Source organism: Physeter macrocephalus, chromosome 15 (assembly GCF_002837175.3).
Source record: "Physeter macrocephalus isolate SW-GA chromosome 15, ASM283717v5, whole genome shotgun sequence".
NCBI lineage: Eukaryota > Metazoa > Chordata > Mammalia > Artiodactyla > Physeteridae > Physeter > Physeter macrocephalus.
In genome coordinates, this window is record NC_041228.1 from 47,207,971 (window position 1) to 47,230,776 (window position 22,806).

Consider the following 22,806-nt stretch of genomic DNA (forward strand, 5'->3'; position numbering starts at 1 on the left):
ACTAAAGCAAGGATTTTTTTCCTGGACTCTTTACTGGTGTTAATAATCTTAGCATTTTTGAAGCACAAAGTAAAAAAAATCAGCCTTGGCAGTCTGTTGACTGAAATTCTATTCACCTAGTAAAAAATAGTTAGGGCTGGGACTTCGCTGGTGGTCCAGTGGCTAAGACTTCGCACTCCCAATGCAGGGGGCCTGGGTTCGATCCCTGTTGAGGGAACTAGATCCCACATGTCGCAACTAAAAGATCCCGCATGCTGCAACTAAAGATCCTGCATGCTGCGACTAGAAGATCCTGCACGCCACAACTAAGACCCAGAGTGGCGCAATAAATATTAAAAATAAAATAATTAGGGCCTAGGGTATTTATATGTCTAAAAAGTCCATACAGATAAGCTCTCCACAGTATACATTTTTCCTGACCCAGGAGTCTTTCCGACCATGAAGATTGCTTTTTTGAAAAATGGGTTTGCCAAAGTAAAAAGTAAAATTTCAGTCATGTGTCCCATAAATATTTTGCTTAATGGAGATGTGTTAACTGCTGTGAAAAAGAAAATATTTGTGTAACAAAAACACCATCTTACTACTACAACCAAAATATACTGTGATTCTATTGTGTTTTAGGCACTGGGAATATAATGGTTAACAAGATAGCTATGGACCCTGCCGCCACTGGAGCTTACTGTCTAGAGGAAAAGACAGATAAAGACAAGTAAACAGATAATTACAAATGTGTATAAGAAAGCAGAATAACAGGGCAGAGGGGAGAAGTTTATTTTAAATAGAGAAGGCTTCTTTCAGGCAGTATTTTACTTATGACCAGTTTACCAGTCTTTAAAAGCCATGCTGAACAATAGCAATAATAGCTTACTTACATAATACTATATACTGTAGCAGGTCCTGTTCTAAGAGTTCTACATATATTAAGACATTTAATCCTCATACAATCATGTGTATTTTTACTGTTATGGTCCCCAATGTGCAGAGAGGGCAAAAGGGGATTTGAGTAGAACACAGGGAGCAAGCAGAGGAACCAGGATGTGAATGCATGCAGTCTGGTTCCAGAGTCCATGCTCTTTACCATTACATCTTGCTGCCTTGCTGGAGTGAGAGGTTGCTCAGAGGCTGGTGACTTGATCATGAGATGAAATTTTGTTCTGTAGTCTCTGGCTCCTGTTTCAATTTGGTCTTGGAGAGAGGACAATTTTACAGTTTGAGAAAGACTACAACTTAAAATAACACCTGTCCATTTAGTCCAAGCCATTGATAGCAATTGAAGGTACAGTTATATCAAACCAGTAAAGTCAGCTATTGACTGAATTTCAGACAATAGGGCAACATTGGGATTGGTTAGTGCCATGGCGCTATTGATTAATTGTCAGAAGTGGGTGTAGGATATCAGTGATTAAAATTAAATATCTCTGAAAAAGATTAGAAGTCTAGGGGAACAATATAACCCAGATTTTTGTTCTTGCTGAGATATTTTCCCAATGTCTTAGCCCGTATTTGGGAACACTTCCTGTTACTAATTTAATTATTTTCTCTTTATCCTCTCCTCCTTTGCCTTATCCTCTTCTCTCCTGTTCCACAGCTTTGCATAAAATTGAATGAATCATAATCTTTGGATCATGATACACTGTCATCACTGAACTATAAATAATACACATTCATTTTGTTTACTAATTATTTAATTAGTTATTTTAAATAAATTTTTATTATTGTAAACTGCTCCTGAGATTATCTTTGTATGTTTCCTATTGGTACTGTGCAGGATTTTCTTTGGGATATATTACTACATTACTAGGGTTAGAACACTCAACAGTATCAAACTTTTCTGCTTTATACTCCCACCCACGGTATATAAGAGATTAAGTTAGATGCACATCATTTTCAACACTCAGTATTTTCAGACTATCATTTTTGCCAATTTAATGGATATATAATCATATCTTGTGATTTTGATTTGTATTTCCCTGATCACCAGTGATGGTTAACATTTCTTCAAAAGTTTATTAGATGTAAATTTTTCCATCTTTGTGAAATACATGTCTCTTGCCCAGTTTTCTTTTTCTTTTTTTTTTTTTTGTGGTATGCGGGCCTCCCTCTGTTGTGGCCTCTCCCATTGCGGAGCACAGGCTCTGGACGCGCAGGCTCAGCGGCCATGGCTCACGGGCCCAGCCGCTCCGCGGCATGTGGGATCCTCCCAGACCGGGGCGCGAACCCGGTTCCCCTGCATCGGCAGGCGGACGCGCAACCACTGCGCCACCAGGGAAGCCCTCTTGCCCAGTTTTCAATTGGGATAATTGTATTCTTTTTTTCTTTTAAATACAGATTTCCCCAGTTTTATGTGTTCTTGTGTGTGTAGTGTATGTGTGTGTATTTAGTTCTATATAATTTTATTACATGTGTAGGTTCATGTATTCACCATAGTTAAGGTACAGAACAGTTCCATCACCACAAGAATCCCTCATGTTGTTCTTTTATAGCCACACACCCCTCCCTACCTCCCCCTTCCTGTCCCTAAACTTTGGCGACCACTAATTTCTTCATTTCTAAAATTTATTATTAAAAAAATGATATATAAATGAAATCATACAGCATGTAACCTTTTAGAATTTTTTTTTCACTCACCATAATTCCTCAGAGATTCATCTAGGATTTATGTATCAGTAGTTCATCCTTTTTTATTGCTGAGTAGTGTTTCATGGTATGGATAACCATGGTATGGATATTGTCTCTTTAATTACATTTTCTAGTTTACTGTTGATGTATAGAAATTCAGCTGACATTGATAATAATCCCATATCCCACCACCTCGTTGGACTCCCCTTTTATTTCTAATACTTTATAGTCTTTTTTTGTATAAACCATATCATCTGTAAGTAATATTTCTCTCCTCCTTTTTAATCCTTTATGACTCTGGTACTGCTCTCTCTCTTTTATTCTCTCTCTTGGTTTTGGACCAACTGGGACATCCAAAGCTGTTGGATAGAAGTGATAGTAGCCACAGTTATCTCACTATTGACTTTAAAAGTTATGCTTTTAGTATTTCCCCATTTAAGATGATGTATGTCTGTATAACATGATTATTAAATGTGTATAGTAGGATAGTAAAATATCAATTTTGAATTACCTGAAATACAAGTAGGTGTATGTGATCACTTGATGATAATACTTTTTATTTTTTATTTTTTATTTTTTTGCGGTACACGGGCCTCTCACTGTTGTGGCCTCTCCCGTTATGGAGCACAGGCTCTGGACGTGCAGGCTCAGTGGCCATGGCTCACGGGCCCAGCCGCTCCGCAGCATGTGGGATCTTCCCGGACCGGGGCACGAACCCACGTCCCCTGCATCGGCAGGTAGACTCGCAATCACTGCGCCACCAGGGAAGCCCGATAATACTTTTTAAAATCTTTTTTTGTGTGTTATTATAAGTTCACTTAGAGTTCAAGTCTAAGTGAAACTAATACATGCAAAACAATGAATGTTAAGCATTTGAAAAATACCTTTTAAACTACTACAGCCACTTAAAATACATATACATATGTATATTTTACATATTCTGTAGTATGGATATACTATGGTTTGTTGAGTCATCCATCCATTGAAGGACATCTTCATTTTTCCAGCTTTTGTTACAAATAAAGCTGATATGAACATTCGTGTACAGGTTTCTTTGTGAACATAAGTGTTCATTTCTCTGGAATAAACGCCCAAGAGTGCAGCTTCTGGATTGTATGGTAATTGCATATTTGTGTGCCTTTTTTTTTTAATTTGTAGGAGTTTTTTATATATTCTTGACATTAATCCTTTTTTCACTTTTATGTGATTACATAAAAGATTGCAGAATTTGTTACCATTTTGTAAATTATCTTTTTAATGTGTTGATGAATTAAAGCCCTTAATTTTAATATCCTAAAAATTAACAATCTTTCATAGTCAGTGCTTTTTGTATTTTGTTTAAGAAATCTTTTTCTACTCATAGATCAAAAAGATATTCACCTATATTTTTTACTAATTTTTACTAGTATTTTGATCTTTTGTTTTTGAAATTTATTTTTGATCTATCTGGAATTGATTGTTTTATACCAAGGGACCTTACATGCATGGGAATGTTTTTGGCCTTCTTTTCCATTGAGTACTATGTCTCTTCTTATACTAATACCACGTTTACTACATTGTCTTAATTACTATAACAGTTTAAGTCCTCATATCTAGTAGGACAAATATTTTCTTTCTGCTCTTCTTCAGAAGCATCCTGGCTATTCTTGGCTTTTTATTTTTCCATATACATTTTAGAATCATCTTTTTAAAAACTTAACAAAAAACCAAATGTTAAGCATTTGAAAATGACTTGTTAAGCTACTACAACCACTTAAAATATCTCTACAATAAGTATTAAAAGGAGTTTTAAAGCTCTTAAAATTGAGGTGTAGTTTCTATATAGCATTATTAAGTTATATTAAATTATGTTTGTTTTATAAACTCAGTCATTATTCACATTACAGAATAACAGAAGATAGGTTCACCATAAGATTCCTTTAATAAGAAGATTCATTAATACATGTAAATTTGGTAAAATGATTTGATTTACTAACATACGTATAGATGTAGCTTAATTATAGTTCTTTGTACTTTTCTCCCTCCTTATCCTTCTCCCCTCTTTTTTTCTCTTTTAAGTTTTATCTTAGGATTCTAGTAATCATAGATTTGCTTTAAAAAATCTATTTTATTGCTTCATCTGGGTATTACTATTATTCTGAAAATTATAGAGTTTTAGAACTGGAAGGATCTGTATCCTTTACTCTAGACCTTTATTTTACAGATGAAATAACTGAATTACTAAAAGCTGGTGAACTTGCCCAATGTAACATTGCTCCAGTGAATAAGCTAGTACTATAGGTATTTGCAGTTCTCTCTGTACCATAAAATTTATGGTATCACTTTGGGTGGGGGGAGATAGATTCAGTTTGCCATCATCTTAATAAAAGTTGTTAGTTTTAATATATCATCATACTTAAGCTATTTTATTCTAACAGGCAAGGTCTTAGACCTATTCCTGAAGCAGAAATTGGATTGGCAGTTATTTTCATTACTACAGAGAATTACTGTGATCCTCAGGGCCAGCCCAGTACAGGTAATTAAAATACTATTTTATTGATTCTTTAGCAACATTATTGTGTAAATTGATGATTGGCTGTATGTACATTATTTTTAAAAATATTTATTTATTTATTTGGCTGCATCAGGTCTTAGTTGCAGCATGCGGGATCTTTGTTGCGCAGGCGGGCTCCTCTCTAGTTGTAACGTATGGGCTCTAGAGTGCACGGGCTTTGTTGCCCCGCAGCATGTGGGATCTTAGTTCCCCAACCAGGTATCAAACCCACGTCCCCTGCATTGGAAGGCATATTCTTAACTACTGGACCACCAGGGAAGTCCCTGTATGTACATTATACTTGCCCGGGGTGACCATCTTCACCGTCTTTTAAAAGTCATATGTTTATCTGTTCATTTATTCATTCGGTAAGTATTTGTGGCTGCCAAGTACTGGGCACAGTTGTAAGTACTGAAGATACAGTGGTGAATAAAGTAAACAAGATACCTGTAACTGTGAACTTTATATTCTAAAAGTCAGGATTCAGACAGTTAACAAGCAAACAAACACATCTGATAAGTTCTGTTAAGGCCAAGTACAAAGAGAAAGCTAAAACAAGATGATGTGATTGTGACTGGGAGTAGGCTATTTTAGATTGGTAGTCAGGGACAGTCTCACTTAAGATGTCATATTTGAGCCTCACATGTCCTGAATGATGAGAAAAGGCAGCCATGGGAGGATATGGATAGCAGAATTCCAGGTAGAAGGAACAGATCACAATCGTGTCTGTGTGGAGAATGGATTCCAGGGATCCAAAATGGAAGTGGGGATATGAGTAGAAGCTGTTGTGGAGGTCCAGGTGAGAGAGAGCCTGGTGCCTTGGACCATGGTGGTAGTAGTAGAGATGCAGAAAAGGAAATAAATTCGGGCCAAATTTTGGAACTAGACCCAGCACATCTTGCCCGTGGAGGATTTAGAAACAACTCCTAATCTTTTGGCATGAGTAGCTGGTTGGGTGGTGATGCCATTTACAGAGATGAAGAATACATATTATAATAATCTCAGTGTTGACTATCCCAAAAGCCAGTTTACTCAGGGCAGCTATTACCCCTTAGTTTTTTAAAACTCATTCCCCTACTTTTCTTGATAAGCTGATGTTGCCATCAAGAAGATGGTTCATTTATTCTTCCCTTCTCGCTTCTTTACCTTAGATATTTTTACGTTTATTCTTTCTCGTAACTTTTCTTTGTCTAGCTATGTGTGCATCCATTTGGTATTTCTTTATACATTTATTTGCCTCCTAAGTTCTTTTTATAGGTATTTGTCAGCAGTTATTGGACTTTGGCTAAAAGGCAAGTTAGGACAGCACTACGTAATTATACACTCCAGGGGTTATCATTTACATTGTAGCCCACTGAATGGCACCTATAGAATTGGACAGTGTACTTCCTGATTAGTAATAATAGCTGCTGTCTCTTGAGTTTGCAGAGACTGAAGTATATGCTTTACACAAGGCATTACAATTTAATCTGCAAAACAATCCTTTTAAGATAGATGACATTGTTCGCATTTTATAGGTGAGGGAACTGATGTACAGAGAGGTTAAGAAATTAGCCAGAGGTCACATAGCAAATAATTTGATTCAAACTGACTCTTTAAGTCAGCTTTTATGATATAATTATACTGCTATTATGATTGATGGTGTGGGGGTTACTGGGAGCAGATGTAAAAGGATAAACAGACTAGTACTTGGATTTTATGATTTGGTTAAGAATGTTTATTCACCTGATATCTGTACACTTTCCCATGAGTACACTAGATATGTTACTGTCTATACATGGGTAACCTTCAAATACAGTTTTAAGAGCTTGTGAAGTTTCCATAATAATTGTGATATGGTGAATGTTTCCTCAGAATTCAGGACTAACATTCTCAGAATTTATCCTTAGAGTCAGAGGTTAAAGACCAACTCTTCAGCCTCTCTTAGACAGAAAACTACTTTGATGTGGATACCAAAAGTGAGCCATATTCTTATAGAAGCTGTCCATTAGAAAGCTCCACAACCCTTTAGAAATAGCATGTACTGTAGATACTGTTTTGTTGATTGTGTATTTCTGTTCTGTTGCAGAAAAAAATAAAACGCTATGTGTAATTTCAGACTTTAACACCACAACAAAAAATATGTAAAAATAAACAATCATTGGGTCTATGTGAGTATCTCCCCTTGTCCCAGGTCCCTGTTTGGAACAACTGTCCTCTGTTCTCTTTTAGAAAACTAGTCTCAATTAGATACGTGCTTCAGAAACATTTTTTTAAAATTCAAATTAACATTCTCTGTATTCCAGGATATTCTGGGATGCAGCCAAGGCATCAGATTTTTTTGGTTTCTTTTGCTTGATTTTAACCTCCTGTTTGTCATATAAACTCCAAGAAACTAGGGAAGGACTGAACTAGAGAGGAGCCTTCTTTTATATAAATGGAGGAGGCACTCAGACTATAAATTTAAGTCATTTTTTACTCATACAAGACTTGAAATTCTTCCTCTGCAGCTTCTGCTCAAGAAGTCTGCTACCATCCCTTCTCACAGCCACTGCCCTATTTAACCCTCCATGTCTTTATTTCCTGAGGGCTGTTCTAACTGCCCTCAGTAAGGTCCTGCTTCCATATTCATCTCTACAGTTAATATTTCACTTTGCCACTAGAATCACCTTCCCTTCTCCTAAAAACTTTTACTAGTTCTCATTATCTATAGAATAAATCCCTAAGCCCTTTGTCTAGACTTTCGAGCCTTCAGCAGTTTAGGTGTAGCCTATCTCTTCCCATCCTCATCTTTTTTTAATATACTTCCCTACAGAATACATATGCCATATTTTTTTAGTGCCATACTCCTTGACCTTGCTCATCATGGTCCTTGTTCCTAGAATGCTAGCACTGCTCTTCAAAATCTGACTCCTTCCACAAATACTCACCTCTTTCCTGAAGTTTTTCTAGGTTTTTTCCTCTCCCATAACTCTTCTCCAAGTAAGGTTAATTATTGTTTTTTTTATACCCCAGTAACTTTTTTTTTTTGCCTTCCAGTTAGAATTTTTTCCTACTTTGAAGCATAGCCAGTTGTTTCCATGCCTCTTTCAGCCACTAGACTGATTATAAACTCTTACTAATTTTGGATTCTCTGACATCACCAAGCCCAATACTTGTTTGTAGTTGGTATGAATATTTGCTTAATTGAACTAAGTTATTGGTACGCAAGATTATCTTTGCTAGGGTGGAGCAACAAAATTTTATCATCCACTGTTAGAAATGTATTTATGGCCAGAAGGTCCTTAAAGATCATCTAATCTTTCTATTAAAAGGTAAGAGACCTCAAGACTGAGAAAAGTTAAGGTCCCATAAATAAAGCAGCCAAGACAATCCTAAAATTGGGGTTTTGTGACTGCTAGACCAGCATCTTTTCTATTGTCTTATTTCATATGGAAACAAGGTCCTAAGGAATTGATTAAAAATCTACATTATAATTAGTAGTATTATTTCTTGCACATATTCATAGGTAGGTCTGTGTGGGTTCCAAGTCATAGACATCAGACTTACAAACAATTTTAGAACACAGCTAGTTTTGGGGGGAACAGAGTGAATGCATGTCTTCTTTCCTCCCTTTTTCTCCTTTGTTTCCTCCTTTCCTTCCATATTCATTCATTTATCTTTCAACAAGTATTTATTGAACATTGTTATATGCCTTTAATTACTCTAAACACTTGGAATAAAGAGGTGAGCAGAGTAGAGCAAATGCCTACCCTCCTGGTATTTTAGCAAGGAGAATATTATGCATAATCTTATTGACAGACATTAGTTATTCTGGGTCATTAGATTCAGCTTATAAGTATTTCTTTTAATGGTTATATACACATTTGTAATTATTATTTTTTGCAAACTGTGCAAGCTAAGAAGAATTTTAGAGATATGTATGTATAAGGAAATGCCAGTGAGCTAAGGTGGTCATATAAGGAGAGTGGCAGAAGTAAGTTAAATACCTGAATTTGGAAGCAGTTATAAACATTTTATTAAACACATCCTATGTCATGAAGAACTAACAGAGTGGTTATTTAGCTTTGATACTTTTAGTAAATGTCAACTTAAAATTTTTTTTCAGTTAATATAATTCTGTTAACTTATTTATATCCATTATATACCAAACATTGCTCAGAGATTAGAGATACAGAAATGAGCAAGACTCAGTCCCTGTTCTCAAGGAGGTTCCAAGTCTAATAAGAGAAAGTAGCAAGTAAACAAGTATGGTATAAAGTGATGATAACAGCTAACACTTGCATAGTCCTTACTATGTTCCAAGCAGTTTTCTAAGTGCTATCCATATATCATTAAAACAATATGTGAGGAAGAAGCAACATGTAATTATCCTCATTTCATAGATGAAGAAACTAAGGCATAGAGAGTTTAAGTAATACAGGTCACACAACTAGTGTTAAAAAGTTAGTTAAGAGTGTGTTAACAGTTAGTAGAGTGATGTAAAGGGTGGTATGGGATCCAAAATGAGGGGCATCTAATTCAATGTGGGAGGTTCAAGAGAAGTATTCCAGAAGAGTGGCACTTGAATTAAATTGCTATTCTGGTACATAAAATGATGAAGTAATCATTATGGTTTTCTGGAGTAGCCAAAAAATTTATGTCTAAAACTGTTCATCTCTTCTTTTCAAACAGTATATTCCTTCTAAAAATTAAATTCACGTTGATTTTGATTTGTGTAGACAGTAGAGTAGATATACTTTCTGTGGGGGAGAAGGTTTAATTTTTTGGTCTCCTGACTAAAGCATAATTTGAATTAGAATTTAAGTTGAGTTTATTTTTATTTAAGTTGATAATAGTTTAACATGAAGTGTCTTTAAAATGATTTGGTTCAGATAAGCCCATCACAGATGCCAATAGGCTGCTGCTCATAGGCTGTTTTGTTAAGTATTTGACTGGAGACAACTGTGTGCTATAGTTAATTCTCTCAACATGGCACAGTCCTAACAATTCTAAGTGACCAAATGTCCATCTTGTGTCTAGCAGTTGTGATTCTTTCTTTCACTTCTGTGATTTACAGGATTGAAGACAACAACTCCAGGTCCAAGCCTTTCCCAAGTCTTACCAGCCAATGAAAACTTAATGCCAGGTGCCCCAGTGAGTACTGCAACATATGTAGCTGACACACCATCAGAGCAAGGAGATACATGGTAAAGCTTTATTGTTAACAAACTATTGTTATTATTCTATCAATAAATTAATAGTACATTCAAGAAGTAAAGTCAATGCCTGTATCAGGTCATCTCTTGGGAGATAAAGAATTGGGAGTGTGGGATGCCAGGGAAAATAATATTTTGGGACAGAGTTTAGCAGACTTTTTATAAAGCACTAGAGGGACTTCCCTGGTGGCGCAGTGGTTAAGAATCTGCCTGCCAATGCTGGGGATATGGGCTCGATCCCTGGTCCGTGAAGATCCCACATGGCGCAGAGCAACTAAACCCAGGTGCCACAACTACTGGGCCTACACTCTAGAGCCTGCAAGCCACAGCTACTGAGCCCATGTGCCTCAACTACTGAAGCCCGCACACCTAGTGCCCATGCTCCGAAAAAAGAGAAGCCACTGCAGTGAGAAGCCTGCACACTGCAAGAAGAGTAGCCCCCACTCGCCGCAACTAAAGAAAGCCCATGTGCAGAAACGAAGACCCAACGCAGCCAAAAATAAATAAATAAATAAAAATGAAGCACTAGAGAGTAAATATTTTTGGCTCTGTGAGCCACTGATGTGTCACAGCTACTCAACTCTGCCATTGTAGGATTAAAGCAGCCATAGACAACGTGTAAATGAATAGTGTGGCTGTGCACCAATAAAACTTAATTTACAAAAACAAGTGGCAGGCCAGATGTGTCCTGCAAGCTGTAGTTTGCCAACTCCTGAAAATGATAGTTTTTTTTTTTTATTCCTTGCAAATGTACATGGAAGACTACAAAGAATTATACTGTTTTATTTGTGACTGGTGAAATAAGTTTGAGATAAATTTGTTTCTATTGTATGATGTTGCCTGTATGTGAACATTACTTACAGTTTTGGAGATGGTTTATATGTGTATACCTGTCTATCTAAATAATCAATATTTGTTCATAAAGGTAGTTTTTTTAGTGGTTCTCTATTTGAAGAGGGTTTTTTAAAATAGTTTTTTGAATTTTTTTTTTTTTTGAGAGCAAGGGTAGCTCATATGTATCCTATGGCACTTTTCACTTAAGACAGTGTATTTTAAATAATCCATAATGAATTATTCATATTGGAAGATACTTATGATAGCACTATATTAGACCATATTTAAATTTTCATTATACCTATGTTTTGTATTGAGATCATAACTTTTAAAAGAGAAACTACAAATTTTTTTATAAGAGAATTTTTTTTTTTTTTTTTTTGTGGTACGCGGGCCTGTCACTGTTGTGGCCTCTCCCGTTGTGGAGCACAGGCTCCGGACGCGCAGGCTCAGCGGCCATGGCTCACGGGCCCAGCCGCTCCGCGGCATGTGGGATCCTCCCGGACCGGGGCACGAACCCGTGTCCCCTGCATCGGCAGGCAGACTCTCAACCACTGCGCCACCAGGGAAGCCCGAAAAGAGAACTTTTAATATAACTTTTAAAAGAGAAACTTAATGACAACTTTGGGGTTTTTGGTGAAATAAGAATAACAAAAGTAGTATATATTCAACCATACATTGTAGAACTGTTTGTTTGTGTGTGTTTAAAATATTTTTCAGATGATCTAGAGTTCTACTCTAGAGTTCTGTTTTAGAGACTGCCATCTGGTTGGAATATAACCATATCAGTTCATCAGAAGTGATCTAAATACCTCATTATATTTGAAATTGGAATGATAGCTTATTCTTTTTATAAATTTCCAGTTTTTATTAAATTTTTTACATGGAAATAATTTTAAAATTTTAAACAAAGCAAAAATCACTTAAGTATATGACCTGGTTTAATTTATAATAGGATACTAGGTTGTTATTCCATGTGTGTTTGGCAGTTTTTTATAGAGCATTCCTGACAGTATGTGCTATTGGGGATGAAGAAGAGAAAGGTATCATGTCTTCAGGGAGCTTTGATGACAAAGGAGCTACTTTCTTGGGATAGTAAAATATATTCACTAAACTACTGTCTCAAGATAACTATGTTCTAAAGCTGTATTACGTTAGTACTACTTAAAGGACTTTGTTTCTGGATAAATATTGCTGTAAACGTGATTGTTTACCTTGCATTCTTTTCTTTTGCTGCAGTATGAATTTGAGTGAAAGGCCAAAAGAAATCAAAATCTTCAGAATGGAACAAAAATTCAGAATACCTTTACAAGAAACATCCACTGTGAAGGAACCTCACAAAGTAAACTCTAATAATAATAATATAGTATCAAATACTCTTGTTAGTATGAAAATCCCAAACTATCAGCTTTCACCAACTAAATTCCCAGGTGTAAGTAAAAGTGGAGATCGTGCTTCTCAGCATCAGCAAACCAACTCCATCAAAAACTACTTTCAGCCATCTACCAAAAAAAGGTATAATTTTTAATAATACTGCTCTGTGTGTCTAAAAATATTAATATTTGTTATATGATTGTAGCATGGTACTAAGTCCATGTTCTGCTTAAGTATGCTTCTGTGGAAAGCTGTGGCCCTTTGAGCTTATTCCCTCTCAGAAATGTCCAAGTCTCCTTCTTCACTAAGGTCATTAGATACATTTTCCCTCAACTTTTTCCTTCTGTTGTTTCATTTGCTGTATGTCTCTTGAAGAAGAGGTTTCCCACACCTCAGTTTTTTTGACCTACCTATTTCCCTTGGTCATGTCTCTCATTTCCTCTAGGACCATGCTTCATCAATTATTCTTAATTTCTAGCATGTTTAATATCTTCTTCTAGGTCCTTTTCTTCTGTGTTCAAAGACTCTATCTCATTTTTAGTTTTTAAAACCTTCCCTTGACTTGATTTGTTCCTCTAGCTACTGCCCTTTATCTTTTACAATCACTGTTAAACTTTTCATAAAGAGGAGATTATTGTTATTGTTCCCATTTATGTATGAAATATTTCTTAACTCGCAATATTTCATCTTGACATGACATCCTTGAAAGTAATCATTGACACAAGTTGCAACCTCTTGTGGCCTTTTGGTAACACTCAACTCTTGAACCTTTGTTCTCCTTCTGGTCTCTTCTTGGTTTTTGTGGTAGTGTCCTATCCTGGGTTTTTTTTTTTGCCTCTCTGACTTTCTCCTTTGCTCCCTTTGAGGACTTCTTTTCATCCTGCTATGTATATTGTACTTCAGGTTACAGATGATCAGTATATTTGATCCTGACTTATTCTTTAAGCATCACTTCTACTTCCCACAGAAATCTCCTGCTTTTTCCCCTAATCATAGGCCTAAAACTTTCTCCCCTGTCACTGCCTTGTATATATATTTTTGTTAGTAATTTACTTTGTCAAAATCTTTGTTTCTCCTCTGCCTCCCCAAACCAGTAGTGCTGATTCTTATTTTCCTTGTCTTATAAATTCCTCTGTTTCCATTTGTTTGTGTTGCTAGCTCTCTGGTTCAAACGCTGATCGTTTAAATTATTACAAAAAACTTCTTGATTGGTTTATTTAGGACCCTGACATTAGATTAGTATTATTAAAATATCACTCTAACTGTTCCACTTCAACATGAATCCAGTAAACTAGAGAGCAGAGACCCAAGTTGTTGTGCCCTCTGTGGGCCTCAGTGCAGTTTAAATGAGTCAGGTATTCAGTACTCATTGAATGAATGATACAGTATTGTATAGAATACCCTTAGTCATATATTCACATATTACTTGCAGTATATAGTTTATACTGTATTCTGGATTTAGCCACTTTGACTTACTATCTTGAATCTAGCTCTCATTAACCCATCAGGTTTTAGTCCCAGGTAATTTTTCCATGTCCACAGATTCCCTACATTATAAAGTAAGCTGTTGTTTTCTGACAAGTCTTTTGTATTTTATATTTTTCTACCTTTTCCTCCACACTGATTCATCAACTACTGCAACTTCCAACAAAGAAGATAGACATTTCCCTGTTGTTTAAGCCATGGAATTGACCAGTCCTATCAAAACAGTAGAGTGTGTATGAATTATGTACTGTGTTCAGATGTCTGTTTTTTTATTTCTGGTGAGATTGTTAATCAGTAAAACCAAGAATATTGTCAATTAAATGAAGAAGGGGGTGAATACTGCCAAACTAAAAAATTACTTAGCTGTGTTCATTTTCTGTTTTTGTTTTCTTCTCTCCTTTTTTGAACCTAAGGGAAAGGGATGAAGAAAATCAAGAAATGTCTTTATCTAAATCAGCAAGAATAGAAATGTCTTGTTCTCTTTTAGAACAAACACAACCTACTACATCCTCAGTATGGAACAATAAGGAGCAGCAGAATGAGCCTGTGGAAAAAAAACCAGATAACTCATATGCAGATATAGATTTAAAATCCACTGTGAAAAATTCTGCCAATAAATGTCTCTCTACAGAAAAACTAAGATCAGAAAAAAGAAGAGAAATTGATGATTTAGGCATAGAAAATGAAGTATTGGAACAGTTATTCACGACCACAAAATCAGAGTTAGAAACTGAAGTGAAAGTTCAAAAACAAGAGGAAGATGTCAATATTAGAAAAAGGCCAAGATTGGATATAGAAACAAATGGCACTTGTAAGGATGAAGCAATACCAGAAAGCAACAAAACCTCTGTAAGTAACATTTTTTAATAGAAGTATTGCAAATAGGAACTTAGAATGTTAAAAAGTACTTGAGGTATTTGTATTGACAGTATGATCAGTCATGATGTTTATTTTGGGGGAAAAAATTAGTATCTTCTACACTTAGTGATAAGTATAAGAATTTGTTGGTTGATAGGGTAAATGTTAAAAATACAGTGATTCTTTGACTATATATAATAAATGACAACAAATAAAACATTCATGGGCTTCTCTGGTGGCGCAGTGGTTGAGAATCTGCCTGCCAATGCAGGGGACACGGGTTCGAGCCCTGGTCTGGGAAGATCCCACATGCCGCGGAGCAACTGGGCCTGTGAGCTGCAGCTACTGAGCCTGCACGTCTGGAGCCTGTGCTCCGCAACAAGAGAGGTTGCGACACTGAGAGGCTTGCGCACCGCGATGAAGAGTGGCCCCCACTCGCCGCAACTAGAGAAAGCCCTCGCACAGAAATGAAGACCCAACACAGCCAATAAATAAATAAATAAATTTTTAAAAAATTCATGATTTTTTTTTTTTTTTTAAAGAATCCATTTTATTTATTTATTTATTTTTGGTTGCACTGTGTCTTCATTGCTGCACGCAAGCTTTCTCTAGTTGCAGCAAGCAGGGGCTACTCTTCATTGTGGTTGTGGTACGTGGGGGCTACTCTTCATTGCAGTGCGCGGGCTTCTCACTCCGGTGGCTTCTCTTGTTGCAGAGCATGGGCTCTAGGCAGGCGTACTTCAGTAGTTGTGGCATGCAGGCTCAGTAGTTGTGGCTCGTGGGCTCTAGAGCGTAGGCTCAGTAGTTGTAGTGCATGGGCTTAGTTGCTGCACGGCATGTGAGATCTTCCCGGAGCAGGGCTCGAACCCATGTCCCCTGCATTGGCAGATGGATTCTTAACCACTGCGCCACCAGGGAAGTCCCCATGATAGTTTTAATAGATTTCCAGGCTGTACTATTTTATTATATCAGACATTTGGCCATGATGGTAAGTATAGGAGGAGCTTTAATAGAGTAAACAGGCACAGAGAGATGAAGAAAGTTAGTAAAAACAAAGTATCTACTAAATAAATTTTTAGGATAGAACATGTATAACATCACTCGGGATTTAAAATTTTCATTTTTATCTTTAATTTTCTGTCCTCTTTTCATGAATGTTGGTAATTTGTCTTACCCACTTTGGTCTAAGAAAACTCTTTAGATTATTTTGTGTTTTATGCATCATTAAGTTGCCTACTCTTGGTAGACTGGTTACCTCATTAGGTGAGAGCACAGGCACAATGATTTGATAAGCATTTGTTGAGAACCTAGTGTGTATCAAGCATGATATAAATCTATAACTACTACTGAAAAATCAAAATATATGTCCTGTTTAGCCTATATACTGGCATCTTCATATGAGGTAGAAAATCCTCATTGCTTGTTATTCCTTATGAGTGAATACTTAATGCCGTTTTGTTGACCAGCTGCATCAGAATCACCTATTGCGCTTTTTAAAAATAGGGATTCCCAGACCGAAGCCCCAGATATCCTGATTCAGCACATCCAGTTTTCTTCCCAGAATAAGTTCCCTCACTGTATTAGTTAAGAACTCCTTTTGCTGTCTTTAAAAAATTCTAAAATCAGTGGCTTAAATAAGATAGGGCCAAGATTTACATGCTGTATAATGATATCAGGGAATATAATGATTTCATTGTGCTCTACGGTTCTGCAGCATAATTTCCTTTGTCCTTATTTTACTATTTTAGAATTCATGACATTCTGAATAAAAATATGGTACAACATAAATATGTTGTAGCAGATGTTTGGAGAGTGAATAGCAACTCAATTGTGACACACTTATGGATATACTAAAGTTAAATCACTGTATTTTAGCACTGTACTTTTTTTTAGTAAGAACCTTGTTAACAAAAGTAATTTTGCTTTCAATGTAAGATAATTTTTTAAAACTTTTATTTTGAAATAATTGCTGATTCACATGCAGTTGTAAGAAATTATATAGAAAGATTCCATATACCTTTCACCCTGTTTCCCCTAATTGTAACATCTTGCAGAACTTAAGTATAATCAAAACGAGGAAATTGACATTGATATAATTCATCAACCTTACTCAGACAGTGTGAAATTATTTTTAATTCTTTCATTTTTAGTGTTTTAAGAATTTGTTGTCTGAAGGTCCTTGTGGATACTCGTGAATTGAAAGAATTACACTTAATTTTTCTAGCTACAGAAGTGATTATCAGAAAAAATATTTCTTAATCCTTTCATTTACAAAACTTTTTGCACTTTTAAGAAGGCAAAAATGTCATACTTCTCTCTGGCATTGGATTCCTTAGCTGTATATCAGAAGGGCATTTTCTAAAATATATTGATGATAGAACTACCATTTTTCTATTTTGGGATTAAATATGGATTCTAGCATGTCTGTAAGATTTACTATAAGCTGAAATAGAAAGCTATTGGCTAGATACCCCTGCTAGGCATTTATTCTTGTGTAAATGACAACTGTGTCAGGGTCTTGGCCTTACTTTCAATTTCCCAGTCTCCATAAAATGCAAACATGTCTCCATATCCTTGTTAACATTCCTCCTCTTAACAGCACCCCCTGTCTACAGAATATCTCTTCTTCATCTCCTTCCACCCTTCTATTCTAAATTAAGGTTTCCTCTTCTCTTACCATATAGCATCTTTGAAAGCCTGACAATTATACCTACCACTTAACTGGATACCATCATGCTATTTATAGCAACCTGCAGTGAAGTAGTACTATACACATTGAACAGATGTGGAAACTGCAGTGGGAGTTAAGTAACTTGCCAAAATGACTTAGCTAGGTTTTGACAACTGAGACAAAAATGCAAGGTCCACTCTGTTCTTTTGGCTGTCTTTTGTCAGGTTTCTCAGAATGTCATTCATTCACTTATTTATTCTAGGCATTGGGCATGCTAACATGAAAGGCAGTCTGAGAGAATAAGTTTGATAGGCCTTTAGGAGGTAGAATCTCTAAGACTTGGTGATTGACTCAATATGAGAAATGAGGAAAGAGTGTAGAAGTCCCAAGCTTGCAGCCGAAGGGTCTGGGTAGGCTGTAGTATGATTCTCTGAGATAGGAAATAAAAACTTGCTCAAGAGGTTAAGCAAGTTTGAGGGAGTAGGACAGGATGGGGAAAATGTATGGGGGAGTAAAATGTTCTGATTGTAGTAACAACTTCCAGTGGGTAATGTATGTGAAAATACTCAGTAAAAGGGTACATTGTATAGGCTTGGAATCGAAATTTTTAATCTTAACTGACAAATAGCATTAATTTTCTTTAGTCTCTAAGCAAGCACAGAGTACATCTTGCTTTTTCTTTCCAACTTTCTTTTTATTAAAATTTTTCTGAATTTTTATTACTGAATCATTGAACATTTGATGTAAAATGTTATGCCCCCCTCTTGTATCCAAAGGAATTGTAGTTTTTATTGGAAGTATTAGAAAGCTATCTGTGTAATATACTTTTGTCTAGTATGTGGTCTGGATATATGAATATGAAGGATAGTGTGATTTTATACAAGGCAGTCTTCATTAATATCTTGAACAATTAAAATAACTCTTGTCTTGGATTAAGGATGACTTAACATTCAATTCTAAATAAATTTAGATAGACTTCTTTAAAAATTTGTTTTTATTTTTGACTGTAAAAGTAATACACGATCATGTAGAAATATGAAAAATAAAGAAAAACATTACAGTTTTTTGATAATCTTGCCATCTGCAGATAACCATAATCAATATTTTGGCATTTTCTTTTTTAAATCTTATTTTTCAAATTGGACTCAAATGTTAATGCAATTTTATAGCTATTTTAAATTCATTTGCATTATGATCATTTCTCATATTACATTCTTTAGGTGTATAACTTGTATGAACTTAAATTGCTTCTTGTTCTTTACTCTTATAACTCATACGACTGTCTTTTTCTATGTATATTTCTATTCTCATCTCATAGTTTCTCTAGGAAAGATGCTTGAAAGTGAAATAACTGGGTCAGGAGCATGAGTATCTCTGAGGTTTTCAGAAAGGTACCATCTTATAACTCTTATGAGCAATATTTTTTATTTCTTCAGCAAGAAAATGAAATTGCGAAGAAGTGTGAGCTCAAGAATTACTCTGGTCAACTAAAGAACTATCTGTGAGGGATTTGTATTTTTATAAAGATTTCACTTGTATGGACCATCATTGCATCAATTTCTGTCAGTCTACATTCTTAGGATTAATTGATTCTCTTTCTGTAATTTTGGTCTATTTCATAATTATGCCTCCTCTGGAAATGGATAGATCATATTATAACCATGGTATAGCAAAAAGAGTATGGACAAAGCCTGAGTGTAATTCCCTGCCCTCTACTCCATAGATAGTGACCTTGAAAACGTCATTTTCACATTTATGAATCTCAAGTCTTTTGTTTATAAAATCAGGTTAACACTTTTACAACAGGGTTGTTGTTTATATCCAAAAGAGGAATGAAATATTTGTAAACTCTAAAACAAAATACAAAAGTATTAGGCCATTGTTATTTTGAGTTCCTGATTACATTCTGTCACTGTCTCATGAACCTTTTCTTTTTGACTTTTCCCTTTTTTCTTCTCTCCCTGAGTGTTTTTATCTTAGTCCTGTTAGCAGCTTCCAAATGGATATATAGTAAAGCAGTTTAAAAAAACTAAGATATCCTTGAGCAGCTGTAAGAATATGGATATGTAACTAGCTAGTTAGTTAATAGTAAGTGACCTAAAGACTCTCTTCCAGCAACACGAAGGAATCTTCAGGCTGATTTAATAATTATTAATCTGGAATAAAAAAAGTGGCTTTCAGTTCATGAGGTGGTGTGCCCAGAATTAATGATTGATTTTTTTGAGGTGTCCAGAATAATAAAAAATATAAATTATTGAAAATCCAAGAAACCTTAAACATAGCATAGAGAACTTCTAGAATGGATTGTATAATAATCTTGGTGTATGGTTTTAATGAAAAGAAGCAGACTATTTCTTGCCAAGAAAATGTATACAAGAAGATAAATTGTTTATTGGGATGATATGCTACTAAATTTCAAACACTTTATGGTTTTTTAGGCTTCTCTCATAGATGAGTGTGTTATAAATGTTTCTAAAGTTGTAGAGTACTTGAGTAATTTTCTGGTTTTGAAATAGATATGATTTGATTTCAAGTACAAAGTTCAGGTGCCAGAAATAAACCTTTTTTTATTTTTTTTACTGTTTTTGCGGGTATTTGAACTTTTTTCTGTAAACTCCTAAATGACAAGTAATCTTCCTTTTCCTTCTAATTTCTTCTCTCCATCTTAACACCATTTAAGAACAATGATGAACTTCAGGATGATGGTGAGATGCTTCCAAAGAAGGTGTTACTGACTGAATTTAGGTCACTGGTGGTTCGTAACTCTACTTCCAGAAATGGATCCAGTGTAAATAATGATTATGGTGAACTAAAGAATTTCAAGAAATTCAAAAAGGTATGTATTCCTTTAACTGAAATATCACAAGAGGCCAGTGTTTGAAATGTTTATAGAAATACGCTAACTAGTAATAAAAGCAGTTTATGTTGAAAAGTGATGCTATTTCTTCTGCTTAAAACAGTTAAAAACTACTAAGGACATAAACTGACACTTAAATGAATATATAAAACAAACTTTATTATGGTTGAATTCTTTAAAGGATGCTGTTTACCTGTTTTTTTCTACCTTAAGCAGCCGGCTTTTGGCTGTATTGACAGTGTTCTCCTAGTTCTTTTTTTTTTTAATGTCTTTTGGCCACGCAGCATGGCTTGCGGGATCTTAGTTCCCCGACCTGGAATCAGACCTGTGTCCTCGGCAGTGAACGCGTGGGGTGCTAACCACTGAACCGCCAGGGAATTCCCAGGTCCTCCTATTTTCTAATATCGATCTATGACTACCTGAAGAGGTTCTTTAACTTAGGACTTTGTGACGATAACAGATTTGTTCAAAATAACTGAGCACGTTTAATAATGAAAACTAGGCATTTTATTATTACATGTGTATATTAAACAAAATATAAATATGTATACTGAATATCAGATTTGAGTTCCTCCTCCTTTAGGAACTGACAAGATATTTAAGAGAATATTTTTTTCCTTTTTTTTTTTGAATTTTTGAATTTTATTTATTTTTCATACAGCAGATTCTTATTAGTTATCCATTTTATACATAATAGTGTATATATGTCAGTCAGAATCTCCCAATTCATCCCACCACTACCACCACCCCCTGCCACTTTCCCCCCTTGGTGACCATACGTTTGTTCTCTACATCTGTGTCTCTATTTCTGCCCTGCAAACCGGTTCATCTGTACCATTTTTCTAGGTTCCACATATATGCATTAATATATGATATTTGTTGTTCTAAGAGAATATTTCTGATCCCGTCTGTATTAATGCATGCTTATTTCATCTTCAATATCGTGTTGCAAAATCTCATTGTTAAATCAAAATTCAAAAGGCATACTAATTTTTTAAATTAAGTTACCAAACAAAAATCAATAATACTCAATAAAAAGAAGCTTAACTGGATTGCCTCTAGTGAAAGAATTTGTTTGACTTTTTCTGTATATACTCAAATCAATGAAACAGCTCTATTTCCTCTCACACTCATTTTCATTTATAATATATAAACATCTTTAGTACTTATATGTGATTTACAGTCTTTGTTTTTTTTAAAAAAAGATTGTCAGTTTTTAAGTGCATTTACCAAGGTTTACTATTTAACAGGTCAAATTTCCTGGAGCAGGAAAACTTCCACACATCATTGGAGGATCAGATCTAATAGCTCATCATGCCCGAAAGAATACAGAATTAGAGGAGTGGTTGAGGCAGGAAATGGAGGTTAGTAGGAAGTAAGACCCAGTAACTTGTTTGATTTGTATTTTGATCCCTTGTGATTTTCTTAGAGCAAATTCTTCTTAAAACCAAAGATGAGTGACCTAAGGTTATTCTTTCAGAAAAATTCCTGAGTTACAGAGCATTAAGATTAATTTGTACCTTTCCATAACACTTCATTAAGGGACTTCTAGATTTATTGATCATATCATATCTAATATGCCACCTAAGCCTCAGGAAACCAAACCTCAGTTATAATGCTCTTTTGGGAAAATATGAACTGCTTTACAGCTCTCCATATTAGAATGTGGTTTCCAAAAACTCACTGTTTTACAGCTATTGGCTACAAGTAAATATTTATAAACTACTATAATGAGAACTCACAGGGAAGAATACAAAACTATGCTTCTTTTACTTTCTCCCTGGGTGTTTTGAGTACTAGTGTATGTTATATAACAAGACTGTCCACGTGATCCATAATTCTTTCCACCCCTTACTTTTTTTAAACTGGTGAATTTGATAAAAATTCATTAAAGTTGGGAACTTTTTAATATAGAAGTACTACATGGAAGTTAAGAATTCAGAAACACATGACCATTGAATTGAGAGATAATCAGAGTCCGTATCCAAAGGTAGAAAGTCTTCTTCTTAGTCTTTGTATTGCATGATTATCCAGTGCTACTGAAACCCAAAGGTGGGCTCCATTGGTTATCTCAACAGGCTGTTTGAAGTAGGGCTGTTTGGTAATTAGGGGGTAGGGACAATATCTCTTTCTTGCACTCTGATGTGACATAGGTTAAATCCCACTTTCTTCTCAATGTATCTTAGCTCCTTTCTGTATATTTCACTGCTTTGTTTCTTTGGATTGTACTTTGGTAATTTCTTCAGATTGTCTTCCAGTTTAGTACTTCTCTCTTCAGCTCTGTCTGGTTGGTATTTCATTCATCTATTGAGTTTTCATTCAACCTATTGGATTTTTCATTTCTGGAAATCTTTGTCATTTATTTCTGAATCTTGTTCCCTGCTGACATTTTAAAGTT

The 22,806-nt window shown here is 35.3% G+C and overlaps 1 protein-coding gene across 3 annotated transcripts in view; it reads left to right on the forward strand.

Moving 5' to 3' along the window:
• Positions 1-22,806, forward strand: part of NBN (nibrin) — a 45,689-nt gene that overhangs the window by 16,614 nt on the left and 6,269 nt on the right. For all 3 annotated transcript variants that reach the window (XM_007116260.3, XM_028500445.2, XM_007116262.4), the window contains exons 8-13: positions 5,037-5,134; positions 10,191-10,320; positions 12,403-12,678; positions 14,436-14,871; positions 20,232-20,387; positions 21,659-21,772. In XM_007116260.3, coding sequence (XP_007116322.2) covers positions 5,037-5,134; positions 10,191-10,320; positions 12,403-12,678; positions 14,436-14,871; positions 20,232-20,387; positions 21,659-21,772 — 1,210 coding nt within the window. The remainder of the gene's footprint in view (positions 1-5,036; positions 5,135-10,190; positions 10,321-12,402; positions 12,679-14,435; positions 14,872-20,231; positions 20,388-21,658; positions 21,773-22,806) is intronic.